The sequence below is a fragment of the Ipomoea nil genome, unplaced genomic scaffold, assembly GCF_001879475.1.
Source record: "Ipomoea nil cultivar Tokyo-kokei standard unplaced genomic scaffold, Asagao_1.1 scaffold1407, whole genome shotgun sequence".
Classification (NCBI taxonomy): Eukaryota; Viridiplantae; Streptophyta; class Magnoliopsida; order Solanales; family Convolvulaceae; genus Ipomoea; species Ipomoea nil.
The window spans coordinates 4,728,704-4,751,789 of NW_017617835.1; the positions used below are offsets into that span (position 1 = coordinate 4,728,704).

At 33.6% G+C, this 23,086-nt stretch overlaps 1 protein-coding gene across 1 annotated transcript; it reads left to right on the forward strand.

Moving 5' to 3' along the window:
* The first annotated feature begins 879 nt into the window (after nucleotides 1–879).
* Nucleotides 880–4,432, forward strand: LOC109186612 (protein GUCD1-like). The gene is made up of 9 exons (XM_019336670.1): nucleotides 880–1,113; nucleotides 2,071–2,411; nucleotides 2,492–2,616; nucleotides 2,771–2,882; nucleotides 2,950–3,024; nucleotides 3,158–3,246; nucleotides 3,359–3,420; nucleotides 3,963–4,035; nucleotides 4,144–4,432. Exons 2-9 carry the CDS (start codon nucleotides 2,220–2,222, stop codon nucleotides 4,274–4,276), a joined length of 861 nt encoding a protein of 286 aa, XP_019192215.1. The 5' UTR covers nucleotides 880–1,113; nucleotides 2,071–2,219; the 3' UTR covers nucleotides 4,277–4,432.
* The last annotated feature ends 18,654 nt before the right edge of the window (nucleotides 4,433–23,086 follow it).

Genomic DNA, 23,086 nt, shown 5'->3' on the forward strand with positions numbered 1-23,086 from the left:
TTTAATAAAAATTAAGCAAAATGATCAAATAGGCCACTGACCATTACTCTAAAAGTCAATTAGGCTTTTAAACTTTCAAATGTTGCAATTAAGCCTTTAAATATATCATTTTGGAGCATTGAGACTCAAAAACTGGTTGGTGACCTATAATTATAGGTCACTAGGGTTCCGGCGAAACTCTGACGAATTTCCAACCATATTCCGGCAAATAACACCGGTGAAACCGTCGTCGGTATCGTTTGGTTGCTTTCTCCTGCGAAGGAAACCTGTAATTATAGGTCACCAACTGAGTTTTGGGTCTCAATGCTCTAAAATGATATATTTAAGCGCTTGATTGCAACATTTGAAAGTTTAAGGACCTAATTGACTTCTTGAGTAATGTTTAGTGCCCTATTTAACTCTTTTTCCTAAAAATTATATTTTTATCTTTTCATACAATAACCAAGTCCCCGAATTTATATTTAAATTATTCATGTCTATTTCACCTTAGCCAATGTTTTTTAATCATTAAAAAAAAGGAAAAAAACTCATCTTTATTAGGTAAGAAAGAAAAATTCGTCACCGCTACATGAAATTACAGAGAAATTTACAAATAGTATTTGAAAATGTGCACTAGATCGTTTTATAATCTTAATTGACAAATGATGATAGGTAAAAACCCACTTTTAAAGATGTGATTTCTTGTGCTTCCAATCAAGGGTGTATATTCGCACAAACGGTGGCAATTGGCCAAATAAACAAATACGGAGTACTATATTATTAAAAAAACATTTCGGTTACATTTTTCCATTTGTTTACGAAAACAAAGAGAAAAGATATCTGTTTCTTTAATTTACGTTTCCTTAAAATATCTTAATATATTTGTTCTATTGTCCTTATCATTACAAGAACAGCTAGCTATGGACGGATAATGACTCGGGCCCCTCGGCTTCCAGAAAGAAGATACAGCTCAAAGTCTCAAACCCAATGAATCCACGACAGGAATAAGCAAAGACTTTTTTTCCCAGGCAAACGAGAAACATAGAGAAAGAAGCAGGCGGCAAGAGACCCAAAGACCCGTCCTTTCAATCTTCTTTTTGCGTTTTCTTTTCCCCTCTTCTGCATCATTCAAAGGTACTCATTTTCATTAGAATTCCGGAAACCAATTTTTTTTTTTTTTTTTTTTAATGTACATACACATATAAGTTTTTAATTTTCTGGGTTGCTTCACACAAATGATGAAAGCTTCAATTTGATTCCTTTTGCTCTGATTTTTCTGTTCATGTTTCTGTAATTGCCGGGTGATGAATGTTGGTGGTGGGTTCAGAACAAGGGTAGAAAAAAAGGTGGAATCTTTTCAATGAAATTGATGTTTTTTGATTGAATTGTTTGTTAAGATGTGATTGGGTGTTTGGTTAGAAGGAACGACGGCTTGGTTGGGTTCTTATGGTCTTGAGTGAACCAAAAAAAAAAAAAAAAGAACGAAGAAGAAGGCAATAGAAACGCATCATATTGGGGAATGAAACATAAAAACAGCAGATTTTGGACAATGATTTTGTCTGTGTGTTCTGTGTTTTTGAGGATGCAATAAAATAGGGAATGGAATTCTTGCCTTAAAAAGGTGAAATTCCCTCGCCCCGTCCAACACCCTGGTTCGATAGAATAGTGGAGGGATAAATTACAATGATTCAGTAGCCGTGGGAGGATCAGGTGCCCACAAGAGTCGACCACATTAGGTGTAACTCCCACACTGCGTTTGCTAGAACTTGATATTTTGTTCTTGCCCACAATCTACAAGCCAAGAACCAACCGAGATGCCCTTGGGGGCTAAGGAATGGAATTCTTTCACCAATGGTTTGTTGTGCTTAAAGGGTTGAGATCAGATAATCTTGGTTGAAATTTCAACTGGCTACATTATTTTGATGTTGATTAGATGCAATACGTGGAGAGCTACTAGGTTCATGTTTTGCTGTCAATGGATGTTGACATCCTGCTAACATTATGTTCTCATCTAGTGAGCCATCTTAAAATGGTATAACGAGGGAAATTTCTCCAAAGACATTTAATTCCATTACCTACTTGTGTTTGCAGACCATTGAATCATTATTCCCACCATTGATTTCAATAAAGAGGCTAAAAAAGACAAATCTTTAAGGTGTCCCAGTTTTGCAACTTTTCTGAATTCTGATGATGAACGTTCGTCTCAACTGCTGAGATTAGCCATACGGTTTTGAGAACAAATGCATCAGATCAGTTGGTCACACGTGTGGCCTTTCTGTATTCTCCTAAGCAAGTTCATGAGATCAGACGACGAAGATGCTCAGCAACCAGCGGGGAATGAGTTTGCTTTGGTCGGTTCGTTCCCCTTTAAACAGTCACTGGATAGAGTGGAAAGCAAAGCCGTTCTGTCCTCCAAATCATTCTCGGTTGAAGTGAGTTAGTTTGTTAGTTTAAGCGTTTAGAAGCTCTAGCCAGTCTCGATTTCATGTTAATATTTGTGTCGTGACTATAGGTGCCACATGTTAAGCAACTATATACATGGGATTGTGGTCTTGCTTGTGTTGTAATGGTTTTGAGAACTCTCGGGATTTACAATAGTAATATTGAGGAATTGGCACAGTCCTGCTCTACCACAAGGTACTATTTATAACTTATAAGACATCGGATCTTTAGCTGATATACGACTGCTTAATTCGTTTTGTTATAACCAAGAATTTCTCTTGTATTTCTGTTTGCCTCGAAGATTTATAAGCAGGCATGAGCCATAGTGATTTTTCTTTATTGGTCACAGCATTTGGACAGTAGACCTAGCATACATGTTGCGGAAATTTTCAGTTAACTTTTCCTACTTTACGATCACGATAGGAGCCAATCCAAACTTTTGCGTCGAGACATTTTACAAGGTGATTACTTTAAAGATCTAAAGAGTTTCTGCATTATTTGTATGTAACCAAACCATCCAATTTGCAGGAGCAGTTGCCTAGTGATCTTGCCCGAGTGAATACGCTATTTCAGAAGGCACGAGAGGCGGGAATTAACATTGAGGTATGTTTTCTCTGTCTGTATCTAATCTTTTTCTTTATACTCGATCTCCACCCCGGGCCCTATTTTACGCTTCATTACTTGTGTAACTGTGTTGTCATTTTGAGTTTATATATACATATCTTCGTTTTCGCAGTGCAGGTCAATTAGCGGAGAAGAAATGTGTATGTTAATATTGTCCGGGAATTGCATTGCAATAGCGTTAGTTGATCATCACAAGCTAAGGTACACCGTATACACGTACTTATCCTCCCACCAATAAGTCCCGGCTCGCCTTCTTTCGACCTAGCTACTACATATGCCTTATGGTCAACGTATATACCATTGTTTTATGCAGTCATTATTGGTCGGAGGATGGTTGTATTCAAAACTTCTACCCCAAGAGCCCGGGTTATACTGGTGAGAACTAATCCTATCCCTATCCATCTATACTTCGCCTGTATTGAGCATATAATATATAAACTATAAATGTGTAGTCCAACTATCAGCTTAGACTTTTAGTTGAAACATAACGTATCACTGCTTACCAAATACTAGTCCGACTATCAACTTAGACTTTTAGTTGAAACAGAACGTATCTCTGCTTACCAAATAGTAGTTCTACTATCAGCTTAGACTTTTAGTTGAAACAGAACGTATCACTGCTTACCAAATACTAGTCTGACTATTAACTTAGACTTTTAGTTGAAACAGAACGTATCACTGCTTACCAAATACTAGTCAGACTATCAACTTAGGCTTTTAGTTGAAACAGAACGTATCACTCCTTACCAAATACTAGTCCGACTATCAGTTTAGACTTTTAGTTGAAACAGAACGTATCACTGCTTAAAAATACTGAGAGGCTCATGAGTCATGACATGATATCACAAAACGAACTTGTCTCAGACCAAACCGAAGTCGTCACCTTGATATAAGTGTTTGTTTAATATTTTCTACAGGTCACTATGTTGTCATCTGTGGCTACGATGCAGCCATGGATGAATTCGAGATACGAGATCCAGCAAGCTCGAGGTTTTGTTTTGTTTTTTTTTTTTTTTTTCGCTCCTTTTACGCTTCAATCTTCTGCATGCATCATAGCATTTGTACGAGGATTGCGTTAACGTTCTGCATGTTGTTCAGGAAACATGAAAAGGTTACTTCAAGGCGGCTAGCAGAGGCGCGCAAATCCTTTGGCACCGACGAGGATCTTCTTCTGATCCATTTGGAGAAGGGAGTCGATCTAAATCGCCCGTTGTCATCTCTATCTTCATAGAACTTCTCTTGGTGCATTCTTTCATAATTTCCCCCTTTTTTATCTGTATATATTGTGCTGGGTTGACTGATTTTGTGTATGCTGTAAATGCCTTGTATTCTAGTGACATGAGTGTGTGATAAAGTATATATTTGATTCTTTATTTTCTCTGATGTACAAATCATATACATTTGAGATTTGGTGTTGGGTTACGTGGACCTAAGCCCATGTTTCTAGAGCTGAAAGGCCTGTTTATAACTTATAAGGGAAAAATGAGCTCTTAAGATTGTTCTTCTAATTTGTCCAAAAATATATAATTATGTTTTTAAATTAAAGAAGGCTTAAATAAAATCTTGAACTCCCTTCAAAAAAAAATAATAAAATCTTGAACTTGAAAAAAATAGTGCAATGCAATCCATTTAATTTTTTTATTGCTGGAACCATTTCATATTTTGACTGTCGTTACATTGGTTCATGAATGAATATTTGACCAGTTTATAATTCATGAATCCAGTCTTTATTTTTTAGTTAGCTTTGGTATAATTAAAATTATCGACATATTAATTAAACTTAATGCTCATTTAAAAAAAAAAATTAAACTTAATGCTCTAACATTTTCTCCTCTATATATATCACTCTTGCAAAAATCGGTCTAAGCGCCCGCCTAGATCCCGCCTAGGCGCTAGGCCACCTAAATCGTGGCGATTTCTCCACTAGGCGCCCGCCAAGGTGACCGGCCGCCTAACGCCTAACTCGGCCAACTTGGCCGCCTCCTAGCGTCTAACTTAGCCGAGTTAACTCGTCTGTTTCGGTCGAGTTAACCCGATCAAATTGGTCTTGCTAATATTTTTTCTTTATATATATATATGTGTGTGTGTGTGTACATACATATATATAATATGACATATATAGACTCGTAGACTAGTTTGATACTTTGAATCTTTGGATGATTGAAGTATTTGAGTATTTTTAATTTTTAATATTATTTTGATGTTACGACTTAATGTTTTGAAGTATTTCAATATTTCATTTATTTGGATGTGTTATTTGATTGAATGTTGAAAACAGCCTCATTAAAATTGTCAAATTGCAAGTCTGTCACTATTTTTTTGGCGCCGGTCTAACGCCGCCTAGATTCCGCTTAGGCGCTGCCTAAGCGCCTGACTAGCGCCTAATACAACCATGATATATATATATATATATATATATATATATATATATATATATATATATATATATATATATATATATATATATATATATATATATATATATATATATATATATATATAATAAAGTTCAAATGTGGCGGGGTCTTCCCGTGCGGCGGAATTCCAGAATACACCAACAGTGTTAACAATATGCACCAAATGTGTAAGAGAAACACACCACAATGAAATGCAATAAAATATCACAAAATACACAACAGACTCAAAAAAATACACCATATAACTCACTACCCTAATGGTGTATTTCCGAACAGTGTATGGTGTTTTTACTCACACCTAATGGTGTGTGTTGGTGATGCGGGGCTCTGTTTACTCTGTTTTTTGTGGTGTATTTTCCTAACGTTGATGGTGCATATTTGTTGAACTATTGGTGTTGCCGCACCGCCGCACCGTAAGACACTGCCGCAGCTGGACTCGCCTATATATATATATATATATATATATATATATATATATATATATATATATATATATATATATATATATATATATATATATATATATATATATATATATATATATAGAGAGAGAGAGAGAGAGAGAGAGAGAGAGATTTTGATGATGAAACTTGGGGAAGAATGAGTGCCAACGTCCGACAATATGTATTTAAGAAAATTAAAAGATTAATTATTTTATTAAAAAAAATAATGAAATCAGACAAAACAGATTTCCTGGGAAGTTCATAGGATTATATTGTTGGATCCAACATCCGACATTGTTATTCATTTATTAGTAAAAAAATTGTTTTGTTCAATTCTTCAATCCAGGATAACTGTATCTATTTTTAAATAACAAGAGAAATATATTCATACTAATAGACATTCAAAAAAAAATATTCATACTAATAGAGTAACAATTATTAGAAGGACTTAATACAATGTTGGTCCTTCATAACTCGCAAATCAAATTGCTTCAGTTATATGCGGTGTTGCAATTTAATTCGCAAATAATAATAATAATAATAATAATAATAATAATAATAATAATAATTTGCCTTTTGATGAATATAGGAAAAATTAAAAACACCAATATTAATCCATCCCTACCAATTCAAACCATGTTCTAACGCTATTAAGATGTAGAAGATTCCTCTCAATTCTTCCTTTCGAAGCGCTATCAACGATCACTAATGAATCACTTTTTGCTAAACTTTATTTGACACTACATACTTTGAAGAAGAAATGATGATACATCCCACATAAAATATTGATAAAATCTGAACCAAAATATTTATATTTCAGTTAAATCTACACTCATAAATTTGATAATTTGTATCATGTATCTTCCTTTACTACTCATTTTTAATGAAGAAAATTACCTTGTACCATTTTTTCTTTTCAATCACTAATGCATTGAACATACTTAAGGGTTTTGTTTGTAGTCGAATTAAGTACGTTATTGTCATGTGACAAGCCATTAGTTTGCATCCATTCCACATGGTTTGAATTTCATGTTTCTTGAATCTTTTGTTGTTTCTTTGATTGGTTTCATGGTCACCTAATAAGCTAAGTATAATGACACCATCACACACTTTTACACCTAATATACCACACATGAATTGGCAAGAAATTGACGTATTAGTAACGTAACGCATGTGCCTCCCATCTCAATCCTACTCAGCCTCATGGCCGCCGTGAGAGCTTTAGATTCAATCAGATCGGACGGTCATCCACGGCTTTAAATCAAGTCACTATTGAAAATTTTTGAATTTCCGACCACATGAAAGTGATTTTAAATCAAGTCAAAATCAAAAAGTGGTCGAAAATAGCAACAAAGATTTTTCCAGATACCAAAAAGTGGTCGGAACAAGGCTTTCGACTTGATTTAAGAACACTTTCAAGTAGTCGGAAATTCCATAATTTCTAGTAGTGAGTAACCTTACCTCAAAAGGTTAAATCTCCAACCAGAAAAGCCCCACACCTTGGGCCGACCTAGCATTTGGAGATATAAATTATGGTAATTCAGTAGAGATTGTCAAACGTCGGTGCGCGAAAGAAATTTGTACACTTTAGGCATAATCCCACACTGTCGCTATCGATTTTTGAATTTAGTCTCGTCCTAAATACTGCATACTAAACCAGTGAACAAAACTCGTGTGAGAAAGAATGTCAAAGAAAAATCTGCATTCACTATTCGAGGTTATGTATTAGGTTGAACCATTTTTTATAATAGCTGGTAAACTACATAGTAAGTAAAAGTCAATTTGTATTAAAACAACTCTGTACAATGAGCTAAACTGAAAATGTGTTAGCAAAAATTAAATTTGTGACCATTAAATATAAGAATGATATATTCCCCACAACGTTACCTTTTTTTGGGACTTTTCATTTTTTCTTTTGGATTAAAGGTGCAGCAGTCCACCGACGACCGACGTGTTGATTGTGAAGATAAGGAAAATAAAACTAGGAGGGAACAAAGTTGATTTGCATGTTTAGTCAATATTCAATGTAGGATTCTGCTAAATTATCTTCTGTCTCATTTTGGATACTTTACTGCTATACAATGCCATCACGTCCTTGTGATTTGTTATAAAATGTTAGGAGTGATTAGTTTATTACATAAATAAATATTGTTGGATTTCTTATACTTGTACTTTCCGTAAAACCATAACAAACCAAATTACCAATAATAGGTTTATATTAAGTCGATTATTATAAAACTAAAAAATAAAAATAATATAATATTTTCTCACAAATCAAATCTGGAGATGCAATACTTGATGTTAGTATGCCTAACGCAAATATGCGTCCTTTCATTTCCAACGACATGACCCTGGGGTCTTACTAGGTTGATGTGGTGACCATAAGATTTGGACAAAAAAAAATTGTGGTGAACAAGAAGTGGGACCAAAATTGAATGTCCAAAATTTCAAACAACTGGGCACCAACAATTTTGTTAGATATATTAAATATAATATATTTAATATAATATATATATTAAATATAATATAATATATCTATAATATATATTAAATATAATATCTATATATTATATTTATATATTGAGAAGAGAGAGAGAGAGGAATATATAACTTGATTGATGATTAATGAATGAACAATAGTAACTTATTTATACTAAAAGATAACCACTAATAAAGCTAAAGATTAGGAGTAATGCTCCATGTAAAGCTATAATTAAGGCAACAATCTATGTAGTGATACCATGCATAACCCACCTACTGCATCCATGCATTATTCATAACAAACTAATTTAATACTTGGTTTAACCATTACTAATAATAATAATATTATTATTATTATTATAACATTGTCCCCTTTAAACCAAGTTGGATATATTGGTCATCCCAATATCTCCTTCTTCAATTTAAGAAATGTCTCCGTCTTCAAGTTGGATATACTGACTTGTATTTCGTTCTGTAAAGCCACTTGACTCCAATTGGCTTCTTTCCCGGAGGTAAATCTGTTAACTCCCAGGTACCATTCTTCTCAATGGCACGTACCTCCTCATCCATCGCCTTAAGCCAATGAGTTTCTGTAGCAGCCTCCTCAAAAGTTAAAGGATCACAATATGCAAAGAGAGCAAATTGAACAATCTCTTCATCAGACAGGTCATTATCATGACCCAAAACATAATCTTGCAAGCGAGCTGGTAAGTGGCGCTCGCGCTGAGATCGCCGAACTGACGATTCTGGCTGTGAGGGAGACTGGACATTATCTGGAATCGGTTGCTCATCAACAATATTTTCAACAACAGGAATAACAACTGAACTTTCATCTTTAGCTAACCAATCCCAGGCACCATATTCATCAAAAGTGACATCACGACTTATAACAACCTTCTTAGTTTCAGGATTGTATAGTTTATAAGCCTTTGAAGCGTCACTATAACCAATGAATATGCACTTCTCACCTTTATCATCCAACTTCTTTCTCAATGGATCCGGCACGTGGGCATATGCCAAACATCCAAAAACCTTGAGATACTTGATAGAGGGTTTTCTCCCACTCCAAGCTTCTTCGGGCGTCTTATCACGGACACTCTTAGTTGGACACCTATTCAACACATAGACAGCACAAGCAACAGCTTCTGCCCAAAAAGGTTTAGGCAGATCCTTGGATTTCAACATGCACCTTACCATATCCATGATAGACCTATTCTTCCTCTCAGCCACTCCATTTTGTTGTGGAGTGTATCTAGCTGCCATCTGATGTTGAATACCCTTCTTCTTCAGAAAATCATCACAGGCAATATATTCTGTACCTCTATCAGTTCTCAAGATTTTAATTTCATAACCACTCTGCTTTTCAACAAAAGCCTTAAATTGTTTGAAAACATCACATGCTTCAGACTTTTGCTTCAGAAAGTAAACTCATGTTTTTCTACTGAAATCATCAATGAAAGTAATAAAGTACTTACAACCTCCATGTGAGGGAACCTCCAACGAACATAGGTCTGAGTGAATAATCTCCAACTGTTTTGTAGCTCTCCTTAACTTGCCCACGGGAAAGGGATCTCTACGCTTCTTCCCAATCACACAAATCTCACAGATACGATCAGGGACATTCACAACAGGTAAATCAGAAACAAGTTCCTTTCTCGCAAGATAGTTTAATCCAGAGAAATGAAAATGCCCAAACCGCATATGCCATAACCAATTATCATCACAAACTTCAGAACTAAAGCAATCAAGGAGAGTATGCTTAATTTTCAAAGGAAATAGTCGATTTTGGGACATATTTACCTTTGCAATCAAAACTCCTTTAGCATCTTCAATGGTACAACACCCCTGAGCAATATGTATCTTATATCCTTTTTCTGACAGCTGACCCATACTCAACAAATTTTGGTCTAGTTCAGGAACATAGAACACATCGGATATAAAATTTTGAGTACCATCCTTCAGCTGAATAGAGATTTTACCTTTTCTCAAAATTGACACCTTTGACTTATTGCCAAATGTCACTTCAGACCGGATTGATTCATCCAGTTCAGAAAACAATTCTTTCTTACCACACATATAGTTACTACACCCAGTATCCAAGAACCATATGTTTTTATCTGCAGAAAAACTATCACTGGCCAAAAGTAAAGTTTCAGAACTCTCACCAGACTTTTCAGCAGTGTTTTCAGCAATGTTTGCTTGATTTCCACGATTGTTGTCCTCATTATACCAACAATCTGCAATCTTGTGCCCATACTTGCCACAATTGTAGCAATGAAATGGAAATTTACCTTGTTTGGTATTACCTCCACCTCTTCCTTGGTTGGAGTTACCACGTCCTCCTCCTTGGTTGAAGTTACCACGACCTCTTCCACCAGAACCTCCTCTTCCTCTTCCACGACCTCTACCAGATCCTCCACCTCTTTGATTAGTGCCAGTCACATTAAGGGTGACTTGGCTCTTCAAAGCTTCTTCTGCTAGTGGTTCCGATTTTGACGCAATCCTGTCAATATGACTTTCTACCATAGCTTTCAGCTCTGCAATTGATAAGAGCTCGGTTTTGTGTGACTCTGTTATTGAAGCCACCACATGGTCATACTTCATCGGCATAGTTCGAAGAACTTTTTCAACCACTGCACCATCTTCAATCGTATCTCCATATAGCCTCATCTTATTCACCATATCAATAAGACGAGTGAAATACGCATCTACTGTTTCTGTAGAGGTCATCTCACAATTATCGTACAACCTTCTCAACGACTGCAACTTAGACTTCTGTGCCCGATCGACTCCTTTGTGTGACACCTTTAAGATGTCCCAAGCTTGTTTTGCTGTTTGAGCACGAGCTAATTGCCCAAAAATGGAATAATGAACACCTTGGTGAATCTGACCCAAGGCCAATTTATCTCGCCGTATAGCGGCTGCTTCAGCTCCTTCGGGTAGACCGGGATCAACAAAGCTCCAAAGATTTTGAGCTTGCAAATGTGTGGACATCATAATTTGCCAATAATTGTAATCGAGTTTCCCGTCCAATTTGGGACCCGACCATACAATATTGAAATTTGTTGCCATATTTCACTACGGAAAATATTTCGGGGTTGAAAGGTTGACTGGCTTTGATACCAAATGTTAGATATATTAAATATAATATATTTAATATAATATATATATTAAATATAATATAATATATCTATAATATATATTAAATATAATATCTATATATTATATTTATATATTGAGAAGAGAGAGAGAGAGGAATATATAACTTGATTGATGATTAATGAATGAACAATAGTAACCTATTTATACTAAAAGATAACCACTAATAAAGCTAAAGATTAGGAGTAATGCTCCATGTAAAGCTATAATTAAGGCCACAATCTATGTAGTGATACCATGCATAACCCACCTACTGCATCCATGCATTATTCATAACAAACTAATTTAATACTTGGTTTAACCATTACTAATAATAATAATAATAATAATAATAATAATATTATAACAAATTTCCTATAACGTTCTCCAAAAAAAAAAAAAAAAAAAAAAAAAAGAAAATTTGTAAGATCGAACTAGAAGCCAATCACGTGTAAAGTGGTCATGTCATGGCTCATCAAGTGCTTTTGTTCTAAAGTATTGATCTGATTGATGAAAATTTTACTTAAAACTTATCTATAGTAAAGTAAAATTTGATTTTTATAACGAGCATTGGAGTTTAGTAATTTATTGTATTCAATAATGTATAGCTTGATATTGAATATCAAAATTAAATTAACTCAATTTATCTCTTCATACGCTTATAGGTTATGTGATCCATGATATAACCTAGCGAAGCCAGTGCACTTGGATTTTTTAAAACATTGTTAGAAATGCAATACGTTACTCAAAAGAAGAAAATCAATTAAGTGGTGTATGATTTTAGTACATAAATGTCACTACCTATTTTGATTTACTTCTCACGTATAGTTTGTGGGCTATATATAACATAAAAATAAGATATGACTCTTGTGTTTAATCAGATATTGGCCTTGTTTGGTAAATGGTTGTTAGCTGATTGGGTTAATTAGAGGGTATAACTAGTTGAAAAATTAATTGATTGTAGAAAATGTGTTTGGTAAATTAGTTGTTAGCTGAAAGCTGTTTGGTATAAAAAAAATTTCTCAAAAACTTAATTAAAAATGTTGTTTTGAGTAGTTTTTTAATTTTAGCATTTTGGAGTACAAAAAACTAATTAACCAAACACTTATGTTGATTTTTAAATCAAATCAAACAACTAATAGTAGTCAAATAAGTCAAAATTAGCCTATAGACTAACTATTTCATCAAACAAGGTGATTCACAGCCTATTTCTTCAGTTACTTAAAGTTCATTTCATGGATATGGAGGAGATGAAGAACTGGACCGGGTACTGGGCTACTGGTTATTGTTCGAAGATATGGAAGGGAGGCTAACTTATATATGCGATGAGATGAAGAAGCATATATACGTAATCTGATCAAGAACAACAACTATACATACAGAAACTACTTTAAAAGTCGTTAGGTAGTTGGAATCTTGGAACATGGTATCTGGGACCATTGTCATGTTGCAAAGTTGCGTGACCCACTCTTCATTAATTTTAAAGGTTTCATATGAGCTTTCAAGAATGAAAATTAATATATATAGACCCTGCTTGGTAAAATGACTGTTAGGTGATAGCTGTTTGCTGTTAGCTGATTGTGTTAATTAGAGGGTATAAATAGTTGATAACATTAGCTGATTGTAGAAAAGTGTTTGGTAAATTAGCTGCTAGCTGATAGCTGTTTGGTATCATTTCTTTTCTCAAAAAGCTAATTGAAAAAGTTGCTAGAAGTAGCTTTTTTTAATTTTAGCCTTTTGGAGTTGCAAAAAGTTAATTAACCAAACATTTATATTGATATTTTAACTAAATCAAACAATTAATAGTGGTCAAATAAACCAAAATTGATCAATAGGCCAATTTTTTACCAAACAGGAACATATTCTCCATATGTTTTCATTACAAGTTCTACAAAGTATACTTGCAAGCATACATAAACAATATAACATGCATTGGGTAATGGGAAAGGCAAAAACCTCGTACGACACTTGGCTCCCAGGGTACGGGCCGGATGTCCGGTCCCTGTTGGGCGCGTGACAGCTGTATGGCGGCAGCGAAATCCAACCGTTGAATTCAAAACATCGAACGAAGAGGACGGAAAAAGCAGCAGCAGTAGCAGCGTCGTCACTCGCCAGTGATAGACGGTGGACAACACGACACGACAAGACAGGAGCTAGCGAAGGAGTTGAAAACGACGGCTGACTGCTTTCGGCGGGAAACACCAAATATTTTATGCGGGAAACCCAAGCAATTGCACGCCTATACTATAAAATGACGACGATACGATAATACCACTAAAGTGGTCGCAGGAGAAACAAAAAACAAAAGGGATTTCTTCATTTTCTCCTAATGCCATAGCCCATAGATGTGTTTTCAGAGAAGAATTGAAGAAAAAGGCAAGCTAAGGGAGTTCATCATATCATATCAATTCAATCCTTCATCATGAAGACAAGATGGCTGTATATATCAATAGATTGAAGCAGCAGATCATAAGGTTGTGTGCATGCAACAAGCAAGGGGGGCCCACCGGATGTGTCTGTGTCTTCACCACCGATAATGACTCTGCTTTTATTGTGTCAAGCAAACAAGCTAGACTAAGCTTGATCGGAATGATATAGTGAATAAGAAGTTTCATTTAAAATTTGCTTTCAATAGTAGTATCTAATTTCATTTTTGTCACAAACACTACAAATCGTTATGTCATGGGACTGTGTTCATAATTCTCAATGGTTACAGTGCATTGTTATTTTTTTTTTTTCTTAATTAATCGCGTGACTTTTTTTTTTTCATTTTCACATTTCGCGGTTTTACTTTTTATTCGCGCAAGTTTCTTCAACATTGCAGGCATGGATTTATGAATGTGCAGTTATGAAATTATTAATTTTCTTTTATGAGACTATGAATTTTCTGCTATAAAATTATGAATTTTCTGTTATGAAATTATGAATTTTCTGTTATGCGATTATGAATTTTTCTGTTATGAAATTATGAATTTTTTGTTATGAGATTATGAATTTATAGAAAATTCATAATTACATAACTGTAAATTCATAATCTCATAATAGAAAATTAATAATTTAATAAATGTTTATTTTTTATACGATTATGAATTTTCTGTTATGAGATTATGAATTTACATTACATTCATAATCTCATAACAAAAAATTAATAATCTGAACAAACGTGCGCCGTTAACAACACATTAACTAAAATAAATAAATAAATCGTAAAAACGGTGTTGCTTGGACCCGTATTCACCATTCATGGTGAACACGTTTCCAGGGCATAATTTGCGCAAATACTAAGGGTAAACCGGGTAATGGGTTGGAAGATCGGGTATGGGCGTTAGGCCCGAGCAGTAGTACTCGGTGTCGATTGGTTGTACCTAGTCGGCAAAGCAGTCGAACTACTCAATCGGCTCATCAGGGCATGCAATTGAGAGGGCTCGAAAAGTGGCATGGCGGTTATAGAGTAAAGAGTAAGTACCCAAAATAGTCCATAGACTATAGCTAAATTCACAAATTGATCCTCGACTATTGATTTCAACCAATTAAGTCCTTAACTTTTCAATTTTGACCCAATTAAGTCTTCCGTCTATTTGACCATTTGTTAACCGTTATCTATGATGATATTTATGTAATTCCAATGCTCTTTCTCCCTTTTTAACCGCATGACCATGTCTTCCAGCTCCAGCAACGCCTGCTGTTCTCTGGGAACACCTTCGAACGTGCTTCTGACAAAGAACGAGAACGGCGTCGGAAAAGGTTCCGCCGCAGATCTTGCGCCTCCTTTTCCGGCTTGTCGTTAAGCCTGTTGGATAATCGGATCACGTCTTTCATATACGTTTCGACTTTGGAGGCGAGCGATTCGAGATCCTCATCCTTGTCGTGTGGTCGGTCTTCCAGCAACGTGACCTCCGCCACCAAGAACGGCTTGGTTCGGCCAGCTTCGTGACCTGGAACCGCTCCTGGCCTTTACAGGTTAGGAAGAAGCGGTCGTCTACGAGGCACTCATGCTTCACCACTTCCCCGACGCAGCGCACCTTGGTGGCGCCAGTGGAGCGCTGTCAAAGTAAATGACCCCGAATAAGAGATCGGTCTGCAGCAGGGTGTGCATCATGATTCGGTACCGGAACTCGAAGATCTGAAGCGGAAGGATTGCGCCGGGGAAGAGCACTACCTGCATAGGAAAAAAGCGAATGTTTACACGTGGACATGTGTTTATAAGTGTTTCTGTAATCTATACCATGGAGCTTTGCAATTACATAAATATCCTCAGAGATAACGGTCAACAAACGGTCAAATAGACGGAGGACTTAATTGGATCAAAATTGAAAAGTTAAGGACTTAATTGGTTAAAATCATTAATCAAGGACAAATTTGTGAATTTGACTATAGTCGATGGACCATTTTAAGTATTTACTCTAGAGTAAATATATCTGGCTCTTATATTTCTCCTCGAGAATGGAGTCTTATGTGGTGTCAGCTACATCCTTAAATTCATTTGTACTAATTAGAAGAATTTATGAGTTTATTTATGGACATAATATATGCATAAAGATCTTTGTATTAATAAGTTCAGATCTTGATTAGTGTTAAACATATACTTACTCTATGGTTCTGTTTGGCAGAGCTTATAGCTTATTTTAAGATATTAATAAGTTATAAGTTCTGTTTGGTAATGTTTTAAAAATAAGCTCCTTGGTTAAAATAAGGACTTATTTTGAAACGCGTTTCAAAATAAGCTCCTAGCTTCTTAACTTCTTTTTTCATCTTTATCTTTATTATTTTAAAGTAATGACATAATTTACCCTTCCTAATTAAAATCATTTTCTCTTCTCCTTTATGCACAACTTTTATCGCAAATATTATTATTATTATTGTTATTATTATTATTATTATTATTATTATTATTATTATTAGATTTGCAACAATATTGTTACTTCATTATGAGATGCTAAATCATGATTATATTAATAGTTTTAGTTCAAAATGTTAATTTTTTTAAAAAGATAAAATGTTAAATTTTAATATGTAAACAAACTAATTTAAATTTTATGAAGATGACCTTTTTAGTCTTTTTACATTTATTAGCTTACCAAACACTTTCAATTATAAGAGCTAGTTTAACAGTTCTTCAGTTTCCAGCTCCGAGCTTATAGCTTTTTAACTTTCAATTCCTAGCTTATAGCTTTTCAGTTAGATTTGTCAAACAAAGCCTATAACTTAAAAACTACAAAATGGCGCATCCAGCCTACACAGAGTTTGAGGAAGAGACTAACTTATAATTCTTGGATTTTTTTCTATTTTAATCAAAAAAATAATGATGACTGAATAAATGAAGTATAATTCTTACATATAAAATGATTATGCATGACATGATTCTCAATACTTTTTACACCGTGCTATTTCAAACCTTAAAAATAATGATTATTTATTTCCTTTATTTACCAAAAAAAATAGATACAATTCAAATGCACAACTTTTTTTTGAAGAAAAATGCACAACTTGATCACATGGAATCTAACCATTCTTTACTTCATTTACTTCTTTGGACGTGTAGAAATGACCAAAATAGCACTAAATTCACCATTGTTGACTTCACCCATCGCAATCGGAGACACACAAAGATAAAAAAGATAAATTTCACCCACCATCATTGATAAACGTATCTCCACATTTAGAAGCTGCACCAAGTACGAAGCAGCCTAATTTCTCCGCACTCTAACAAGAGTAATATTGTAGGTCAACTCATATTTTACTCTACTTTTTAGTCTTTACAAATATGACACACTTTTTTTTTTTTAGGTACTAATACCGGAATCCCTATAAAAAGATTAACTTATCATACTCGTCACATCATAATGTAAGATTTTAGATTATATATAAAAGAACTCTTATATTAACATGTGTGTGTTTATTTGGTCGGTAAAAAGGAGAGTGTAGTGCGGTGCGAATTAAGCTGCAAAAGATGGGTCAAGGCCTAAGGCGACGACTTCCGTCCCTTACAGCCCGTTTTGTTGAATGTAATTTCATTGCAATTTGTTTCTTCCTCTAATTGCGTTGTTTGGTTACCGAATTGCATTTCCCTTAATTGGCTGAATTGCAATTCACGGGTATTCCCTATGAATTGCAATTTTTGATTGTAGGAAAGAAAGAAATAGGTAAAATGACAATTGTACCCTTATTATTATTACACAGATATTTTTATATTTTTACCACTTATTCTCTTTTTTCTTAGTAATTCTTATTCTCTATATTAAAAAATATAATTTAAATTCCTACTTTATTCAAATATTATGCTTTTACTATGGAATTACAATTTTTTTTAAAATTTATTCTTCAAACCAAACGTCCTCTTAAAAAATTCTCACGTTTTGGCAAAACAAACAGACGCAATTGGCGATAGAGAGTAGCAGGTTTTCCGTTTTTAGGGATAGCGTGTTTGACTCGGTGGATTGCGTCCTGTCCACAAAATGCAGACAATAATGACAACAATGATGCACATAATACACCTCATAATTATTGTGTTTATTTTACTCCGTATTATTATTAGAATTTTACTACATAGACTCCTAAAATTCTACTCCTTCATTTATACTTTCTGAGATGGCAATCCAAGATTGGTTATTTTCATCATGTGGGTCCACAGAAAAATGTCTACATCAAGAGCATGTGAGAGGGAGTACAAGTTGAGAGTTTAAAATGGGAGTACATCAAGTTTTTTCCTTATTATTAGAGAGTATTTTTTTTTTTTTTTTTGCTTTCTTCTCGGGATCACCCATCCCCACCATCCCCAATTTACAAAAAGAAAATATTACATATAAATTCATTTTTACTCTCAACTTTTACACACACACAAAATTTTAATATAAAATATTTGTATTGAGACTCACATAAAAATAGTAGTCTATCAGTATCCGCCACATCAGGAAGTAAGATGTGAGAGTCCATATAGTATAACTCTTTACAAAATCAGTTTAATTTACACGAAAGAATACAACTACTGATATTAAAAAATGCATATTATGTAAAGTGTGTATGTCTTATAATTCTATAAACCGCAAAGAATCGCAACTTAAGAAGATAAATTAATCTATGTTGTTATGGCTAATTGGATTAAACAAAAAAGATTAATAGGTAACTTCCATAGGGAGTTAAAATTCAATATTACGACTATCGAGTTAAATTTTCGACAAATTTACTAAATCTCTAATAGTTATTTTGTATATTTCTTATATTTGTCAATTTTATTCAATTAATCACAAAAGGATTGTTTGTGAAAAGAAAATGGATTATAATTTAAATTATGTGAAAACAAAAAACGATATTACTTGGAATGTTAATTTGTTGTTTAGTTTGCGAAAATCAATTATTAGGAATAACTGGTATTTAGACTCAAATGTGCATGCATAATGGAGATATGTAAGGGCGTAAGGGTAATATATGAATTTATGTTTTAACTTCTCTCTGAAAAGATATACAAAGTATAATACTAAAAGAGATAAAAATTTTATCAATCAAATAAGGTAAAATCTATTTTCTGAAAATGATGATTCATTTTTTGAAAAGTAAATGTTTTCCTAATGTTTGGTTGAATGTCAGATTTTATTATTATTATTTTTTTTTGTCTAAAAGTTAAGAATTTGTATTTTTTTTTATGCGTGGTTCATTTTTCTAAAAATGAATATATTATTTGTTAAAATAATAATAATAATTGGTGGTATGGTGGTGGTTGTTGTGGGGTGTTGATGGTAATAATAATTCAGAAATTAGATTAAAAAGTGATAAAATATAATATAAATATAGAAAAGTAAAATATCTTGAAAATTGTCTTCTAACCAAAAAATTAGGAAAATATTTTTTGATAAATTGAATCTATTTTTTCCCATTGACTATATTATATATTTTTCTTTGATTTTATTTTTCATGAATATTCAAACACAAAAAAATTCAAAAAATTATTTACAGAAATTATTTTTAGAATTTTCACACGAATCCTAAATTTGAGGAAAAAAAAAACCATTTACTTTATGGTAAATGCTTTTCTTAAGCGACAAGAACATAACTTATTTAGCGATGCAAATATATGGGTGTACTGCATGACAGATATTTGCACCGCCATTTGTAAGAAAACATGACAATTTAGTAACCTTGTGTTACTAAAACACGCCTTTTAGTGATTATAATTTTTACTTTTATAAGCAACCCTAGTTAAGTTATTTAAATAGTTAATTTAATAATTACAAAGTCATAAATTTAATTATTTTTAGAAATTGTATATTAATATTTATAGTTTAAATTGATTAGTTATAAATTACTTTATCTAAAATATTGGTCGTTGATGAAAAATTGAGAATCATTATTTATGAATGATCTAACAAGTCCAATTGATATGAGTATGGACAAAAGTCAAACTCGTAATTTTTTAATACAAAATTATTATATTCACTCATTATAAACCTCCTTTTTTTTTTTAAAGCATTATTTATTACTTTGTCACCATATATAGTTTCTGTCAGACATTTTTCGACGATGACTAAACAAGGGTACGGTAGTGAAGCCCATACATTTATGTCTAGTGTTGCCATAATATGATAATAATGAACAAGTCGTTCGTTTAAAACATAAAAGTACCTCCCATACGGCCATGCATTTATGTCTCTCACAGCATTTAGGATGGGATTAATTATTGTTTTATATTATATTTTAAAAACATAAAATCAAAATCATAAAAATTTAGACATAAATTTCTTTTAAAAATAACATGTGATGGGATTGAATCCATGAATAATATGGGCTTAATGGAATTGTTTGAGCTTTCTTGATTTAAGAGTATCCACACTACTCTTGATTTTTTTTATTTTTATTTTTTATGTGTCACTTAAAAGAGAAAACAAGTAAATAAATAGGAAAAAAACTCAAAAGAAAAAGAATATGATAATTTTTTTTTTAAAAAAAAAACAACAATGAAAAGGCATTTCACCACTCTAAAGCGCTCCAGCGGGCGCGTGGGAAACACACACCCGCTGGGCCTGGCAGTGCTTGCCAAGTGGGCCTACTCATTAAAAAAAAATGCTGACAAAAATATTGTTTTGCAAGAGGAAAAACAATCTTAGAAACCATCTTCCACATCAGTAAAAGACCATCTCAAAATTTTTAAGCCGACAAAAATAAAGAAAAAATCATTGGTATGATTGCTCTACGTAAAAGTTTTAATAAAGTTATAGTTATATTATGTGAGTTTTCTTTCATAATGTGATATAATAACTAGTGTAAAAAGACATGGCGGTCGCAACTAATTTGTCTAGCTTTTTTTGGGTGTACTTAGGGTTTCTACCGTTAGACATACTTAAGATCTCTTGAACGCTCATCATTTGATCTTATTTGTTGAGCTATTGACTTATCGTGATTTATATTCCTCAAATTCTCTGTTAGGTTGGTGTGTGGATTTTTAGAGTTGAAATTCAACATTTTGAGATAATAATGATAAGGCAAAATTAGGCACCATCCAATTTCTTGAATTTGGTGATTGCACCCCAATAGCAATAGGTGTGGCTGTGAATTTAAACTGAAATTAAGAACCCAAAGAGGGATAACAAAACATGCAGTTGGGTGTGTTCCCACTTTTAAATAAAGTACTATATAAAATTCTATAAAACTAAACATATACTCACGTATATGCTAGCTGGTCTGGGTCACATGCCACGTGGCGATGAAAATTGCACAACAAGGACAAATGTCCTCTCAAATTCGTTCTGGGCCTCTGCCCCATGTTCCCACTTTCCCATTTGTTGCACTGCACGGACTGGAGAATCATCACCACCACCCACCCGTATCTGGCAACCCTATCCAGCTGTTCACTACACCATCCGTGATCCCTTTCTTTGACCGGAGAACCTTTCTTTCCGATGAGGTTTCCGACGGTGACCGGTGCCTGAGATGGAGTAGCATGACTGGTATTGGATGGCCGTGGCGATCGGAGATCGGTGTTGTATGCTCCGTTGAAGCTTTGAGTTTTAAAATTGAAAGATGTGTTTCATCTCAATGAACAATTTAAATAAATATAGAACAATATTCGTAGATTTTTGCATGGTATAGTTATAATATATATATATATATATATATAGGGAAGGGATCGGGGTGAGTGGTGCTTTTCGTGCGGTTGTGCGGTGGACTCACATTAAGCATTACACTGGCGCACTTTAAGTGCACAACAGATACACATTAAACACACAAACAAAATACATTTAGAAGACAAACTCACCTACGTTAAGTACAAAACTCACGCACCTTAAGCACAGAAACACACGCACCTTAAGTTTTAACAACAACTCACATTAAGTACCACTCGCGCACATTAAGTACAAAACGCACGCACTTTAAGCACAAAATTCACGCACATTAAGCACAAAATTCACGCACATTAAGCACAAAACTCATACACTTTAAAGTTTCGACAACTCACATTAAGTACACAATCACGCACATTAAGCACACAACTCACACACTTTAAGCACAAGAGTCACGCACGTTAAGTACAAAACTCACGCACATTAATCAACCGCACGGGAAGCATTCACCTGCACTAGAACTTAAACCCCCCCCACACACACATATATATATATATATAAATGACACAAATAATTTTCCGAAAGTAACATATTTCACTCCAAAAAAGTTACTGTTGCCTTCAAATTTTGGTCACATTCCCATTTCACATGTGACTTTATAAAAAATGTTATAAAGAAGTGAAACAAAATTGGTCATTTTTTATAAGTTTGATAACTCCCAGTTCCTGCCCAAGAGACCAGTGGAGAGGGTAATCCACAACATGTCTTAATTAATTTACGTGTCCAAATCATGTACTAAGGGACGACTAACATCTCAAATCTTATGAATTTTTATTTTGATTAGTTAAAAAATTGAGTTATGTCTCGGAGGCAAAATTATCCATTATTTGAATGTTTCATATTATAAATTCAAGATTCTTGAAGTATATTATGTTAAAATTTTGAAACAATTATAACTTTTCAAAAATCTAACAACACTTATTGACTCGTAAAAGATCATTATTATAATTTTAAATTTGCATAACATTTATTGCAAAATTTTATAATGCAAGCATAATGTCAAATACTAAAAATAGTAATAAATATATTCAATTTATTAAATGACTAAATGTACATATCTCTTACTATTAAAAAATTTGGTATTATTATAATATGGTATGGAATTGGATCTCTATAGTTATTATGCACAAAAGAAAAAAGCCATATCTTAAAAACATTAACAATATGTTTTGCAGTGGTGCGACAATTGTACGGGCATGATCGACAGTGTCAGATGTTAGTTTTGTGCTTCTTGGATTCCCCTTTCATATCTTCTTCTTTTAAAAAGTTAAATCCCTAATTCAAAGGTCTATATGTATCTCTGCGGATAAAATATTTAAAATGATATAAATTACGGGTCAAATGTTGATGCGCATAATATATCCGTCCACTTTAAGAATAATCTTCATATTGTCACTATTGAAGTTCAAATCTTTGCTTTTTTTTCTTAAATATTGTATACTAAACCATT

What these genes read in the sequence shown, in the direction of transcription:
- LOC109186612 (XM_019336670.1), top strand. Translation starts at nt 2,220, where the DNA reads ATGCATCAGATCAGTTGGTCACACGTGTGGCCTTTCTGTATTCTCCTA. An exon ending in CAAGAGCCCGGGTTATACTG is followed by an intron (nt 3,421 to 3,962) that starts GTGAGAACTAAT and finishes TATTTTCTACAG; the next exon opens with GTCACTATGTTGTCATCTGT. An exon ending in CGAGATCCAGCAAGCTCGAG is followed by an intron (nt 4,036 to 4,143) that starts GTTTTGTTTTGT and finishes CATGTTGTTCAG; the next exon opens with GAAACATGAAAAGGTTACTT.